A 16,913-nucleotide genomic window follows, 5' to 3' on the forward strand; every position below is an offset into this window, starting at 1 on the left:
TAGATGCTAATAGTGGGAAATTTACCATAATAGGACAGGGACAACAGGAAGCCAGCTAGGGGCAAGGCTGGATCTTACACTCCTCCCCCCACCCCTCACTTCCTGTCTCTTCCCCAACTAATCTAAAGACTCTTCTCAAGAATGGTAAGCTTTAAGGGTTTCCCCAATAATCAATCCCACAATTTAGATCTTTTAACTACAGGGGTTTATTGTTTAAGGTGGTAGGAAGTAGGGAGATGGGAGTGGGGTAAGAGGAAAATAGGTTTCCCTAATCTCCTATGGTTTCCTGTTGATTGAAGATTTTCACAAGGTATTCAACTCAGGAAACAAAGGTAATTTCTCTAAAGGGAGATATTGACAGGGAAAAGGTTTGACTAAGTTTCTTCTGAGCTAGGCTTCAAAAGTCCTCTCAGCACTCAATCAGATGAACAATCAAAGACCAAGAGAATAGGTTTCACCTTCCTCCCTTCACAGTCAGAGAGAAAAGACCCAGGTCCAAGCAGCGGGGCTCCTAACTGCCCCCTGTTCAGATTCTATTGGAATCTTGTCTCCCCCTTGTTAATTGGTCGTTCACCAAAATTCCAATCTCTTGCTTTTTCTTGCAAATCCATCTTGTGTTGTAATCTCTTCCTTACATTAGCCCTAACTTCTTTTCTGCCTTGGAACCAATATTTAGTATAGATTCTAAGACAGAAGGTTAGGGTTTGTTTAAAAAGTAATTAATTTTTACAGATTACAATTTTAAAGGTTTTAAGGTTGCTTTAGACAAATTCTCTGATAACAGAAAATGGCTTATTTGAAGAAAAATCTACCAAATGTTCATACTGATATCATGGCAGAAAACCATTTAGAGAAAGAATATTGACTAAACGGGCAAAGGATCAGATTTATTTGGCAAGTCTGATATTCTGAATAGAAGTCAATCAAGGGAGCATGATTCAAGATGGGTTAGAGATTGAAAGTAGTCTAATCATCTAGGACAGGGGTTTTTCTCTTTTATGATCCAATTTTGGTAAAAGCTTGTGTTTGTCATGCCAGAGAGATTTGCAGAACCTAACCTGATAAACATTTACTAATCTAGCAATTTATTAATGATTTAGCCTCCTAAGTTCAAAAACAATTCTTTGTAATAATACTTGACCCTAGCAAACACAGCTATGTACTCATCTCTGTATCCAAGCCAAACTTTCACTTTTTAAATAGCCATAATTCCACTTATTTGTCAAACTACTTTTTTTTTGGGGGGGGGGCAGTAGAAGAACTTGTCAGAGTCATTTTTTACAAAACACATGTCCACAGAAGCCTGAAAAATAAGATTTCATCCTCTTCTCTCTGCTCACTTACAAAGAAGCTACAGAATGTGGTCTTGACAACACATGTTTCCTATTTTTGTCAGTTTGATAAAAGCATACTATTTCAATGGTTTTTAGCCTGAGATCCTGTGCTTTTTCTAGCCTTAACTGTCAGTGACCTGTGTGTCAGCTGACACAGTAAAATCAGAAATTAGCATGCAGCCTCCTTAAATGCTAGGCACATGGACCCTTTATAAAAGAAAGATAATAGAGTCCACATGGTATTCCCATTTAACAATGAAAGATGTGACATTAACTAAAAACCAGAATATATCCACAAATGTGCCTAAGGAAGTTCATAATACTTAAGTTCTAACATTAATTTTATTATAATGAATTATTATGAGAGATTCCTTTTTATTAAATGGGGAAACAGCATTCAAAAAAAAAGGTAAAGTAAATACAAAATATTTTAACTATTAAGCTCAAATTATATACATTTATGTAGGCCAATTTTAAAAAACAATTAAATATTGTAAACTTTATAAAGTTATTTGAAAAAAGTTAATTAGCAATTAATTCCTGGATAATAAATGATAATTTTTTAAATATCAAATACTTGAATATGATTTTTTCCAATTTTATATCATTTTAAAATAATTAAGTTTTCTAAAATCCCATTATTTATTATAGTAAGAATAAAAAACAAGAAAAATAGTGAATACATGTAAAACAATATTTTAACCTGTAAATTATAATAAAAAGCAAAAAATAAAATTTGTGTCTAATGAGGCAACTGTTTCTAACAGTGCTTTACTATTTAACCCTCAAATAATTACTTTTTCTGTGTCTGGGAAAACCCATTTAGGTGTGGCAGAATGATAATGATCTTTGATCAGATATAGAAATTGAATTAACTACTTGGCTGGTCATAAATTCTAGTGTGGAGTTTGGAACAGGTCCAGTGGTTTTGTAATTTTTGTATTTAGCAAGTTATTTTACTTGTTATTTACATACGTTCAAGTGACAGAAAATTTTGAGGTTTCAGAGGCAGAGATATCTTGGTTAACACCTAATTAATTCTCTTAAATAAACACCAGAATGAAACATTTCCTTGGGGTGGATTTTGTTTTGATTTTAAAAATTTATTTGATAATTGTGTCAGTTAATCCAATGCCCTTTCATTTGCTTGCCTTCTTGGAAGTATGGATATGCTCTATTTGCAACCTTGTAGAAGGAAGTTTATTTTAAAATTTGATTGTCAAAAAAGAAAATATAAAATACAGAAAAAAGTAGTCCATTTTCACCCTCTTAACTTTCTGCCCCCAATATGACACGTTTTTCTGTTAAACAGAAATAATTATCAACTTAAAACAGTTGAACTGGTTGTTAATACAAATAAGTTGATAACACTTTAAAGATATTTATTCATGCCTCACCACTTGTTTTTATTCCTTGCATTATATCGATACAACATTTATCAAAGGTCATTAATGATAACTGCTAAATCCAATGGCCTTTTCTTTGACCTCATCTTTTCTCTGCAGCATTAAATCCTAGTGACCATTCACTTCTATCTTGGTTTCCATGATATGGAATGCTAATGGTTTTCCTCCTGCAATTATGATAATTCTATCTCCTTTACTGCCCACACATCATCTTCTCATTTCTTAAAAATGAGTGTTTTCCCAAGATTTTCCCTCCTTGATCATATCTATCTACATTCTCTCCCTGAGGGATCACTACCAGCAATGTTGTTTCATAAAGCACATCTCTACAAATTACTTTCAAATCTTAATTTCTACTCTTAACTTCTCCTGAGCATTCCAATACTTCCTTAAAAAATTGGATCCATGTTGCATCACTCTCTGCATCTTCAGCATTTGCCATAGTGCTTTTGACATAGAAGATAAATGACATTTCTATAGAGAGAAATATAATAGTTAAAAGGAGAACTAGTTTAGAAGAAATCATGAGCTCTATTCTTCTCACTTATTTTGAGATACCAATGGGTCATCTTGCTGGAAAAGTCCTGTAGGGAAATTAAAGTTATGGGTGTAGATCTCCGAAGAACAATTAGAACTAGAGAAGCTTATTTGGAAGTAATCTGCAGAGAGGTCCTCATTGAAAGCATGAGACGAAATGGGTGTAGGACAAGTCACACAACCCTCTATCTTCCTCTTTTTGCTCATCTATAAAATTGAGATAAAATTAATACTATCTTCCTAGGTTTTGTTGTAACGATAAAATGAAATATTTGTAAAGTACTGTGCAAACCTTAAAGTACTATATAAATGTTAGGTATTATAAGAATTGAATTAATATTTCTACCCAGATATATATTTTATAAAAGTTTATTAGAAAGGGTAGACAATCCTCTAAGTTACCTGACCATCATTGCCTAGCCTGCCAGTCCCTTCCTCCTTCCCTCATACCTGCCTCCCCTGTCCCTGTGTTAGTTCCCCAAGCCTCAAGCCCAAAGCCTCCACTTTTATTGACATACAGCACATATATATGGACGCAAATCTGCTGGAACTGTGTTATGTGAGGAATGTTAATGGACAGGTCAGGCTACTGCCAAAACAATCAGTCATTTCAATAAGATTTTTTTTTTTGCACATTTTCTTGGGTTTTCTAAGTACCTGTCTATAATTTGAAAATGGAGACTATTCCCTTTGTCTTACTCCTATAACTATCATTTTTATGCTATGTCAAATATTGTCAAATAATAGAAAAGAGAGCAGTCATCTACTCCTAAAAATAGGGGTAAGATAAATTGCTCCATTGTTGTTTATCATTGTTCTTTGGCAGCAATTCTTAAACCTTTTTGGTCTTTAGACCACTTTATGCTATCAAAAATTATTTGAGACTTTTAAGGACTTTTGCTTTTATGTGATGTATATGAAATTAAAAATCTTTTAGAAGTTATTACTTTAAAATAAGTAATAAATATTACTATAAATAACATATTTATGAAAAACAATATTTTGGACTATATTTTATAAAACAAAATAGTGTGAGTGCTATTGTTTTACATATTTTTGTGAAACCCTTTAATGTATGGTTTAATAGAGGATGGCTGGATTCTCTTATCTGTTTATGTATTCATTCTACTGAATACTTTGTTTTGGTTGAAATATATGAAGAAAATCTACCATAAACAGATATATAGGTAGAAAGTGGATTATTTTAATAGGTCAACAATGTCTTAATGTTATTATGATATTAAGTTTGTACTACATTGCAAGAATAACTGTTCTATTATATAATTTGTTGTAAATACTATCTCCTTAGGTGATTTTGATTCAGTGTCTACTCTGCCTCATTTTAGCACACTTTATCTCATTTCAAAATGTATACTTAACCATAAGAAGTAATCAACAACTTTTACTATGTATAGAAAACCTGTACTATTTCACTCATTAAAATCTATGCAATAGTATTTGTATTTCTGCCTCATACCTTAAGTGACCAGAATGACAAGCTTCTGACAAGGGATGAAGTGCATGTAATAAATTCTGGTAAGAATGAATTTGCCTCATTTCTTGATAAAATAATAAATATATTAAACTTCACAAAAGCTTTAAGAGTAACATGGAAAAGGAAAAAATTTGACACACACACACACACACACACACACATATATATATAAATTTAGATACCAGAGGAGAGAGAGAAGGTATGAAGGTATAATAAAGACAGTAATTTTTTTTTTCTCTCAGAACACACTCATAAGCTCACAGGGGAAAAAAAAGAAACAAAGGGAGAAGCCCAGACATAGGAATGATTCAGATCTAGTGAGAGACTTCAAATATCAAGACAATCTACAATATCTTGACTTGCCTTAATGAAAATTTTATTCTTAAAAAGGTGGAAACATTAAGTAGGGGAATTTTCTCCTGGATTTGGTTTTTTGCCAATAGGGAGTAACTATGTTCTGGGTTAGAGATAAGAATCCCTTGGGGGAAGTGACCACTTTAGAGTTTATGACAGAGGAGAGAAATCCTGAATATAATCTGGTCTATCTATGTTGTTCAGTCATTTCAGTTATGTACAATTTTTTGTGAACCCATTCAGGATTTTATTGGCAAACATACTAGAGTATTTGCTATCTCCTTTTCTACCTCCTTTTATAGATTAGGAAACTGAGATAAATAGAGCTAAAGGACTTGTATATGGTCAGCTAAGAGTGCTTTTGAACTGAGGTCTACCTGATTCCAGACCTGGCCCTCTATCTACTCTATCACCTCCTTGTCCAGATAGTCTGATATAATTCCAGTTTTTTTGGAGTACGTATTTCAAAGCATTTAAACAAAAGGTAGCTAGGATTCCTTGGAGGAAGTCAGCTGAGAAGATATAAGAAGCTGTCAAGAATGAAATCCTGAAAGAAGACAATTCCAGCAAAATGGAAAAGTGTGAGTTGCTTAGAGACCAGTGTAGATATAAAGAGAATCCACAAACCTGGACTCTTTAAAAAGTACATATGTGAAAGATGAAAGCAAGGGATGCAAGAATAGAAAGAATACAAAAGATTCTTGTCATCCTACAGGAATAATATCAAGACAGTGAACCTCAGATTTAGCTGAGATTCTAGGAAAAATAAGGAGAACAAGAAGGGTTTTGAGTTTGGGCTTTTTTTTTTTTTTAATTCTCAAAGCTTTAGTAGGGAAGGAAGAGATGAAAAGAAGAGAAAGACAGAGTGAATGATATGTGGATAACTGACAAGAAAGAGGTTATTCAATTCTTATGTTGCTTCTATTTTCTAAGGAGAATGACCTTCAGCTTTAAAGAACAGGAAAAAAAAATAGATAATAGGAAGCTGATCTATAAGGAGAGAGCAAGAGAATATTCTCACTGCTCTACACGAATTCAAGTAACCTGCTACAGATGACACTATCAGGTTCTGTAGGATCTGGCTGATGTGATTGCTGAACTACTGATAGAAATCTGTGAAAGATGGTGGAGAACAGGAGACACCTTAAAAATGATTTCAGTGCTTGAGGCTATGTTACCATAGTCTCAGGCCAAACCATATTTATAAAGTAGAATTGCAATTGAAACTGTAATTTTCTAGAGGGAAATCATAGAATCACAAAATTTCAAGAGTTCAAAGGGATCATAGTAGCCATCCATTTTGCTATAATGTTGTGTCATTCAGACTTTGTTTGAAGAGCTCTTTTAAAGGGGGACATAACTACCTCCAATAATAGTCTATTCCAGTTTTGGAATGTTTTATTTATTTAGGAATATTTATTTGGAATGTCTTATTTATCTATCAGCATATCTGCCTTTTTTCACACCCAGCAACAGGATTCAACTCTCCTCCATCTCCATGTCCCCTTATAGTAGTGGGATTGAGGTTAGAATTAACCTTTAACACTATCTGTCCTTAGGGAGAAGGTTGTCTAACTTTAAATTTCATCTCCAAAGACTCTTGAGGTGATCTAGATTAGCTGGAGTAATAATTATCTTCTATAATTACAAAAGAGCATGTCATTAATTACTGAATCTAGAATATATTATTCTATAGTATATTATTTAGAGATGTTTAGTGAATATCTATAAAAGTGGTAAACATAAAGAAATAGCATTGGTTTTTGAAGAACAGATCATGCCAGACTAATACTAAATCTGTTTTGATACGTTAGATCGGGGGAATGCTTGTAGATGCAGTTTACTTGTATTTTAATAGAGTATTTAATAAAGTGTTTGCATATTACTCTGATGAAAAAGATACAAAGATGTAGGCTATATAATATAGAGGATTTCAGAACTAGATGGATAAGATGAAGATAGTAGTTATCAATTATTTTATGTCGACCAGAAAGGATCTCTAGTGGAATGCTCTAGGATTTTGTCCTTGGCACTGTGCCACTGAACAGTTTATCTATTGCTAAAATAAATTCATATCAGTCTACTTTGGGGCTAGATTGTGGTGTTTACCCTACAGAAAGAGATAAGAGACTAGCCAAGGTACCCTAGGCCACAAATTCCTCATCAATTGGACATTGATCTTTTGAGGTATATGCCCATGAACAGAAAAATCTTGAGGAATAGCCTGGTAGCTTCCCATTTAACTGCTGAGGGGTAACTGAATTCAGGCACCCAAAACATATCTTTTTCAATTTCTAGTTTGGCTTGCCTGTCAAATAAAAGCAGTATTATTGCTGATTCTAAGATGATTAGAGACAACAAGAATATGTGGTGGTTATTCTAATATATTTGGCTTTTATTGCTTTTTCTCCTATGGCTATGATTAAAGAAATGGATCTCAATAGCATGTATAAGAAGTCAATACCATGATGCTATGCTTGTGTGCTGCGATTCCTTAAAAATATAGCAGAGAAGAGAAGAGAATGGAATTGTTTGTTTTTGTTTGTTAACTAGTGCATGTTTTGGGGGTTTTAGTAGAAGAGTTTTATTACTAATTTAAAAAAAAAGATGGAGTTGTAGGAAGAGAGATAGCCAGTGGATAACCATTGAAATTGATATTACCCCATAAGTGTCTTCTGGATTTAGGTGGAATGTATATTGACTAGAGTGAGCATGTGCTTTTCAATACCTGGTCCTTGTTACTGTAAAGAATCAGACAAGAAATTGTATTATACCATGGCTAACCCGGTAAGGAAAAGAGGAAGAACTGTTTAATTTTTGTTCATTTTTCTGTTTCTTGTTCATTTCTATGTCTATATTACTTAAAAGGGTGAATTTAAAGTACTTATGCCCCAGTTAATATTTCTATTTATGTGATATAAAAAAGAAGAGGCACTAATCTTAATTTGAGTTTAAAATATAATTATATTGCAACACTTTTTACAACACCTGTTGATCTGATACCATAATCAGACACTGGACCTAACCATTAACCTTGGGATATATACCAAACTATAGAATACAAAACAAGTCAAGTCAAATCAACAAAACAAAAACTTATCATTCCTTCATACTCAACAAAATTGCAAGCACATATAGGTTTTTATAATGATGAGGCTTGCATCAAATATGGAGTTGTGAATTGATCCAATCATCCCTTTCCCTACCTATTTTGTCTCCTTATCTTTCCCAGGCTACAAGTGGAGTAGACCCAATATGATTATTGATTGGCACAGATATTTTGCTTTGTGTATGCAAATATCTCACATGGATTTATCCATATGGAAAATGTAAAAAGACTTGCTTCTAGAAGAACATATTTTGTGCTTCCCCCATGATATCAGTGGGAGCATAATTTTTCCATTGGTTGAATAGAGTTGGAACAAATTTTGTCTTTAAAGCTATTCACTTTTTTTCAGCTATTCCCAAGGGAGATTGAATTCCTGTTCACATATAGTATGGGCACTATGGATGGAATTGGGTGAGGGGAAAGAACCTTCCTACCTCTTCTAGGTCTTATGCCCTCAGGAAATGGACTCTGGGTTTTATTTTTACTCCTGGGCATATGTTACAATTAGTCCAGTAAGAGCGAAGTCAAAGTACCTGGCCCTTAAGCTTAAGTCTTTGCCCTGGAACTCAGTAGAAGTATTCTATAAAGGAACTAAGCTAAACTGAGAACTTAATCTCCCTCAGTATTAAATGAGATACTATTTGTAAGGTGTTCAGCACAGTGCTTTATAAATATTTATTCTCTTCTCTTTTTTCTCTATCACAAAGATTAAGGTAGTTTGGGGCGATTATCTTTTACCACCATCTCTTTGGTATTGGGGGAGGTATGTTAATATACTTGTTCTTACTATACCATTGAAGTAAATACTCATTTGTAAAAGGTAATCTGACTATTAAACAGTGAAATGGAACTAGGGCATAGGGAACTCCTAAAATTAAGGAAACAAATCAGTAGGGGCTGGAATCAGTGGCATAGAAATTGGACAATGCAAATTCCTTTAAGGCAGTTGTGTTAAACTCAAATAGAAACAGGGGTTACTAAACCGTACCTAAGAATCTCTTCAGGTCAAATATTGACCTAGAAAACTATTTATCAATATCATCTATGTTCTATCATATTTTTGTTTATGTTGTTAAATTGTTTCTCATTGGATTTTAATTTGGTTTGGTCTGTACTTGAGGGTATTACAAACTAGAGCAAGTATTGGACATTTCATTGGACATAGGGTACTAGTTGACTCTGGGAGGAAGGGTAAAATATAACATGGTTAGTTTCAGGTAGTGGGGGCCAGGTTACCCACTGTTACAAAATACATGCAAAAAGCTGCCTTCTGATATTTAAAATAGATACTTTAGTGCTAGGGTGGCAAACTTATGGCATGTGTGCCAAAGATGGCATGCAGATACAACTCGGTGGGTACACCCACCAGAGTTAGAGGACTCAAGCAGAGCTGCTCCCTTCCCCTTCTTCACAATGCGTCCCCATCCCTGAGCAGAGCACTGGGGCTACTCTGCTCCTTTTCTCCCTTCCCTGTCTGGGGAAAGTGGCAGGGGGTACAGTGGCACTTAGTCTCAATGGGGAGAGGGGCCGGCCTGGTATGCAGTCTGGGGGTGGGACAGGGCACACAGTCTCTGAACGGTTTACCATCAGAGATCTAGTGGCCATGGGGGCCTAACTAATCATTCATCCAGAGATTATATATATTCTTGGAAATCTATACAGTATATCTGGATGATACTTATCTTAGTTTCTATAGAGAGGACTTCAATGAGTTAAGATTTAATATTATGCCTCTGGCTTTTGTGGGGGTTGGGTAAAAAATATCCCTTCAGAATACATTTCTATATCTTTTGAAAAATCATAGCTGAAGATGTTGGCCATTACATTATCCTGTGTCTCTCAGGTAAGAATCTAGGTAATATTTTTTTTCTGTAGAATTCATTTCTGGGGAAGTATCTCTACCTCCTTACTCATATTCTTTTTATCATACAATAACAGTGCAACATTTTCCCCTAGGTATTTATGAAATAAATTCAATTCCCAGATACAGAAATGAATGCATCCCAAATTACCGAATACACCTATTTTTCTGTTTCTTTTAACTTATTTTTGTCCTTCAATTTTTGTTAACTGTCCAGGTTGTATATGTCTTAACATTAGAGGATATTTCAAATCCTTTTTGAAAGCAGGTGTGGTATACATTATAAATATCAATATTTATACATTTAAAATACTAACATTAATTTAGTTTGTTATGCTTCTTAATCTGTTTCTCCCCTTGGGGTTTTTCCAAAATTCCTTTATAGTTCCAGAAAGCTGAACACATCATATTACAAAATAGTATGGGAAGGCTAAAAGAAATAGAAAACTGATTCCATAATAATAAACACATTCACATTTATACTTTTCTCAAAATAATAACAATAATAATATAATAACCTGTTAAATAGGTCATAGGCATAAGACATCATCCCTATTTTACAGAAGAGAAAACTGAATCTCAGAGATGTTAAATGATTTCCCTTCACTCACACAAATAATGGCAGAATTGGGTTTTAAACCTATTTCTTTACTTGTGTACAACGGTGCTTTTGTTCTCCATATTCTTTTCTACTTAGATTTTGATTAAAAGCATGATTAAATGGTGGATAAATGCTTCTAAGAAGCTTGACAATGACATTAAAAATTCTGTTGGTATCACTTATAGTGGAAAATCAATATTACCAATACTTAAACTATTTATCAATAGGACATTCTAAAAATCTTGCATAAGGTCTAAATATAAAATAGAACAAATTATCCTTTATCTTTTTATTCTTTTCCATCCCATTCCTTACATATAATGTGATTAAAGAGAATTCTTGACTACTTATCACTTCAACTCAGCTTCTCATTCAAACCAAGTCAGATGTGCCAGGGAATCAACAAGGGCAGAGCTTCCTTTTTCTACTGGCTTCTGCTCAGTTCTAGACTTTGGCATGATACTAGTACCTAGCTTGCCAGAAGCAGCAGAGACTTTATTCTGTTTGATTTCCAAGGTTACAAAAAAGACGGTACATTACTTGAAATTTTAAGTATTGAAGGTACCATATGAATATCATATGCTTAACATACTAACAATTTTTAGACAGAAAAAAAAGCCACACTACATCAACATAGAACAGATTAAATCTGTCTAATGGGAATGAGGTAGAAGTATTTTTTACCTTTTCCAGGCCTCTTGCTATGGTAGCATTCATATTTAGTGGAGTTTTCTCCTTAGGGTAGTAGTCTATAATGAGATTTATTTCTTTTCTTTAAGAAAGAAAACCACTGGAAGACCAAATGAATCTGCATGCAGATATTGCTACTGCTGATTGACATGATTGATGGTCTAAAAAATGATTTCATAGTTACCAAAACACAATGGGTATCAATGATGATTATTAAAAATAAATAGTAACTCATTAGAAATCGATTAAAATTGTGTTTTATTAAACTATAGAATAGATATGGCATTTCAAATATCTTAGAATTGTGGAGAAGAGAGAAGTAGAAGAGAAAGGCGAGGTTCAAATCTATGATTTCACCTTGGTAGGGAACTTCCCCTGCAGATGCCTTCCATGGGTCTAGATCGGTAATTTATTGTAAACCTCAAATTTCCTTAGACTTATAATTGTTGAAAATTTCACCATTGGGATATTTCATACTTGGAAAATTTCTTACTGATAGTCTATTGGAATGGGAACTCCATTGGCATGGGAGGTTCCTTCTCTTCCCTTCTTAAGATTACTTTAGGACAGAAACCCTTTGCTGAACAATGGAAAGGACTTTGACCTATGCTTAAGCATAGAACAGGAATTTCTTTGAGTCTTGATTGATTTAGAATTGATACAATGGAGATACTTGGAATAAATCTCCACCCTATTCAGTCCTAATAGGATTGAGTAAGGGCTGCAGCCTAGATCAAAATTTAATTATTCCAATCTCTACCATACTCAAGTTAACAGGATTTAGAAAGGGCTGTAGCAAAGGAGTATAGATTTAATCATTGGAAAATATGACCTTCAACAGACATGTGCAAAAAGCCAGAAACCTCTGGGCGGTCCTGGGTTAAGCGAGAGCCTCCATTGACAGGGAAATTGATGAAGAGTGATTGGTAGATGTGAGGACTGAGGGGAGGCAACTTGGATGGTTTCCTTAAAGATAGGAGGGTCTGGAGACTCGAGGAGAGGATTGAGTTTTTGGTCGGTGTGGTTCCTGGGGTCTGAGGAAGCTTGCTCTGAAGGAAGCTGAAGGTGGGGGCCTCTGAGACTGTTTCTCCATTTTGGACACGTGAGTGAAAGGGACTGATCTCTTTTCTTTGCCCCAGCTATCTAAGGGCTTGGGCCTTTTGGCCCAGCCTAAACAGAAGGGGTATTTAAGCCCTATTCCCTTCTCTCCCCTTTCTCTCTCTCTCTATATCTCTAATTCCTTTCTTGCTCCTATTGTAATTAAACTCCAAAAAAGGCTGACGGCTGACTTGAGTTTTTCATTTAGGAATTACATAGCTGATTCCTTGGCGACCTTAAATTAATATATATCAGTCTTTTAAAGTGATTCCCTTGTAACATTATAAATTGAGAAAGTTGCCTGGGGCATAAAGAGATTAAGTGACTTGCCCAAGGTTCTAGACCTAATACAGAGACAAAGTTTGGTTTCAGGTTCAAAACCCTATCCATTGCCTCTGTTATCATAATATTTTATTATCATAGAAAAACTAGGGGATTTGTAAACCAATTAATGGTTCAGTGTGTACATTATAATTAAAAAAAAAACTTAGGGAAAACTTAATCTCATCTAGATCTGGGAACATTGGAAAAGTGTTATGAGAAAACATAAGGCTATAGGTATAAACCTAAATCATAGAACACTAGCAGTAGTAAATTCACTAGCTCCAGAATAATTTGTTAATTTTTTCTAACACACTGTATTTCTTTGAAATTATAAAAATATAGAAACAGTAACACAGTAATATCATTAAAAAAACTGAAAAAAACATGCTTGTAAAAATGCTGGAAAATTTTTGAAAAACATGAAGAAATGATAAGTAGGAGACATGGAAATGCAGAAACATTGACTAATAGGAATTTGCATTAATGTCAAAGTTGAAATTGGTATTGACCTGAATTCTACACACACAATAAAGGTTGACAGATCAGGTCTAACAGAACTTACTATCTGCCTAGATGCTATGTTCATTAGACCCCCAAATATTGCTATGTGACCTGCCATTTCACTCTAATGACTCTTAGGTTTTGTCTCCCAATTTGTTGCTATGTGCTAAGGATTACTAGGTTTTTCCTTTTGACTTGTAACTAAACCTTCCTATTTGTTACATCTCAACCAATTAGAAGTGGTCATCTTGAAAGTCGGAATTGTATTGCTTTTTACTCTGTATCTCTCTTAGCATAGTGATCAACATACAGGAAGTACTTAATAAAAGCTTTTCATAGATTCATTCTCCTTGCCAAAGCCAAGACACCCATTCTCTAATATAAGACAAAAGGCATAAACGACCCTCAGTTGAGGAATATGTTATAAAATGAAAAGGCAGTAATTTATTTCCATACAGGAGTGTTCAATTTTATACAAATTTCTTGAACACCTTTGCATTCTAAATTTTAGAATGGTATATGTTTTAGATCTCTTTTCACAAGGATTATGCAGTTATCAGGTATGTCACTTTAAATGTATCACATATGTAAACTGTTCTGACTATTCATTATATTTGAGTGAAGTTAAATTCAAGGTAAATAGTTTGGTCACATTTAAAATTTTGACTTGTGTATTTTGATGCATCATGGCATCTATTCTAGTTTATAATTTAATGTTAATATTTTACATTTCAGAATTATCTTTTCCTCAAACTTTTCCTCAAACAAATATATAATTTGGATTTTAAAATATATAGACTATTGTATACTCTACAATATGCCAGACACACACACACACACACACACACACACACACACACACACACACACACAAATGTTCAAAATATAGCATTTTGCCCCAAGTATGTAGAGGGAGCTATTTTCCTATTTTTAAATAAATAAAATAACAAAATCATCAGTAATTTGAAAAAATAATGATAATGAATTCTAGCTGAATAATCACAGTTATGAAAATAAATAATACAATATAAATTGTCTCTTCAATAAAACATGTGGGATTTTTCCTCTACTTATCATTATTAACTTAAATCCCTTTCCACACCCTAGTAATGTATATTTTTTAAAATAAATGTGATATATCTGTGAGCTCACTTCTTGGTGGGGCATTAACAGCAAATGGCCTGCACCCTCCACCCACTCCCAAAGGGAAAATCAATAGTACTTACTACATCCTGCCTTGTAGCTGAAGCCTGGAGGAAGGAGGAATCCTTGCTGGGCAGCTGCTGCCAGTGTTCGCTGGTCTGGAGGGAATACTGGAATCATTAATGGAGGCAGCTGACCTTGAACCTGCTGAACATGAGAAAACGAATCAAAGAGAGAATTCTTTTTTTCTTTAAGGAAAATTAAAGCATTTAGTCAATTTATTATATGGGGACTTCTCATTTAAGGTACAAACGTAGAGTCACCTAAGTCACAGAAAAATAGAGTATAAAACTTGGAAGTGACTTTAGAAACTATTTAGTCCAATCTCCCGCCAGATTTAGGAAACTCTTCTACATCGTGCCTGACACATGGCCACCTAACTTCTACTTGTACATATTCAGTGGGGTTCGCTCCTTTGTAAGGCAGCCTATTTACTGCTGTAATGCTTCAGATTTTTGAAAGGTCTTCTTTTGCCGAGTTAAGGAAGGATTATCTTCCTAAGACTTCTGCCTTCTGCTATATTTTAAATTTTATGTGGAAAAAAGTCTAATTATTTTAGTGTCTCTTTAAGTGCCTTGCCCAGTGTTCTGCATTTGGTAAACACTGGATAAATGGAAGCTAAATGAATAAATAAATCAATTACTTGTTCCTAGTTCTAGTCTCTTAAGGAACATAGGGTAAGTATAATTTTTCTTCCAAATCACAGCCCTACATGTAGTGGGGACAGTTGTCATGTGGGGACAGTGTGTCAACACTTAGTCTTCTCTTTTCCAGGCTAAACAACCAAATTCTTTTTCACATGACATGTTGCAGACTCCCAAACACCTCACCATTCTTATTGTCTGTCTCTGGATGTACTTCAGTCAACATCTTTCTTAAAATGTTGTTATTCTTAGTGAAACATTGTACTCAGTCTGAAAAATGCAAAGGAGGGAGTACTAATACCTCTTTTGATATTAGTCTTCTGTTAATTTGATGTAAGACTTCAAGCCTTAAATTTAACAAAATAAAAGTCTGTATTTTTAAAAACCAAATGTGTGTGTCTATATATAGATTATTTAATCTTAAATTATTTTCAGTTAATCTATGCTAAAAATTATCTGCCCCTAATAGGGAACATAGAAGATACTTTAAAACACATGAAAACAGTGCAAAGGATTGTCTTACATATCTAGAAAATTAAACATATATACAATCATTGGTAATTCATCAGTCCTTTATGCTCCCTTAGTCTGCAAAGCTTCCCCCTTTTCCAAAATGTAACTAGGCTATTCAATTTTCAAATAAGTGCAATAAAACAAAAACTTCAAAATGTATTTAGGAAAAAATATTTTTAAAATGTTTTCAATGCAGGGGTGGTGGTGTAAAAGGAATGGGGGAAAGCATTTCCCCCGAAGTAAGAAAAATTAAAAATAATTTAGAGAGAACCTTTCATTCATTAAAAAATAATCTCTAGTCAATTTTAAGCATTAACATATAGTATTTATAATTCTGCATGTGTACAGTACATGATCTTTTGCATTTTAGAAACCTACTGTATAACACAGAAAGCACCTACATATACACACATAAACATACACATATATATTTGGAAAAACTAAAATCTTTATGAGTAAATGGGATTCACATTTTCTTGAAGTTTTTCTATTATGAAATATTTTAAGTTTCTTCTCAGAAAGTGAGTATGAGGAGGGAAAGGTAAATATTATCACCTTGTCTTCTAATTAGAAAATTGCAGTGAGACTACATTTACAAATTTTTAGCTAAAAGGAAGCAATTATAATTCAGTTGGAAATGATTAAAAATAGTTAAAGCTAAAACTTTTACAAACTTTTCTAAAGCATTTAGTCTTTTGAGTGCTATAGCATTCATACACACACCATCCATAGGGATCAGCTCACCCACAGCTGAAATTCAGCCACCTTCGGTAGGGAACGTGGCAGCTGTTTAAAAGCACATAGCAGCATTACACAGTAGTTTCAGCCAGAAAATGAAGAATATAATATCCAAATGAGATCACAAAGGGAGTTTAGGTAGGCAATATATAATTACCCAAACTGGAGTTAAGCCAGTATCAGGATGCTAACTCCCAACATGAGAAATAAAAGTGTCATGGGATCTTCAATGACCACTAATGATCTGTTATTTCATATTTAATGTAAAAGGTAAGAGCACATTTATCAATTGGCTGACTCATTCTTAGAAAAATGGTACTGAAACTAAGTAGAAAAGTAATTTCCCTTCCAATTAATCTACTAGAAGAGTTGAAGAAATCTCACTGAGAAAGTATTTATATAGCAAGAGGATATAAAAATGAACATGATATTATGTTTTGAAATTTGCTGCTTAAAATTTGATCCACATCTCTCACTCCCACCATACATTCCCTGCTTGTCCCAC

The 16,913-nt window shown here is 33.9% G+C and overlaps 1 protein-coding gene across 14 annotated transcripts in view; it reads right to left on the reverse strand.

Annotated features, from left to right (window-relative positions):
- SOX5 (SRY-box transcription factor 5) overlaps positions 1 to 16,913 on the reverse strand; it is a 1,300,541-nt gene that overhangs the window by 145,688 nt on the left and 1,137,940 nt on the right. For 11 of the 14 annotated variants that reach the window (XM_056800784.1, XM_007503523.3, XM_056800783.1 and 8 more), the window contains one exon: positions 14,537 to 14,660. In XM_056800784.1, coding sequence (XP_056656762.1) covers positions 14,537 to 14,660 — 124 coding nt within the window. The remainder of the gene's footprint in view (positions 1 to 14,536; positions 14,661 to 16,913) is intronic. The other 3 variants (XM_056800791.1, XM_001362268.4, XM_007503527.3) reach the window with 1 other exon arrangement.

Source organism: Monodelphis domestica, chromosome 5 (assembly GCF_027887165.1).
Source record: "Monodelphis domestica isolate mMonDom1 chromosome 5, mMonDom1.pri, whole genome shotgun sequence".
NCBI lineage: Eukaryota > Metazoa > Chordata > Mammalia > Didelphimorphia > Didelphidae > Monodelphis > Monodelphis domestica.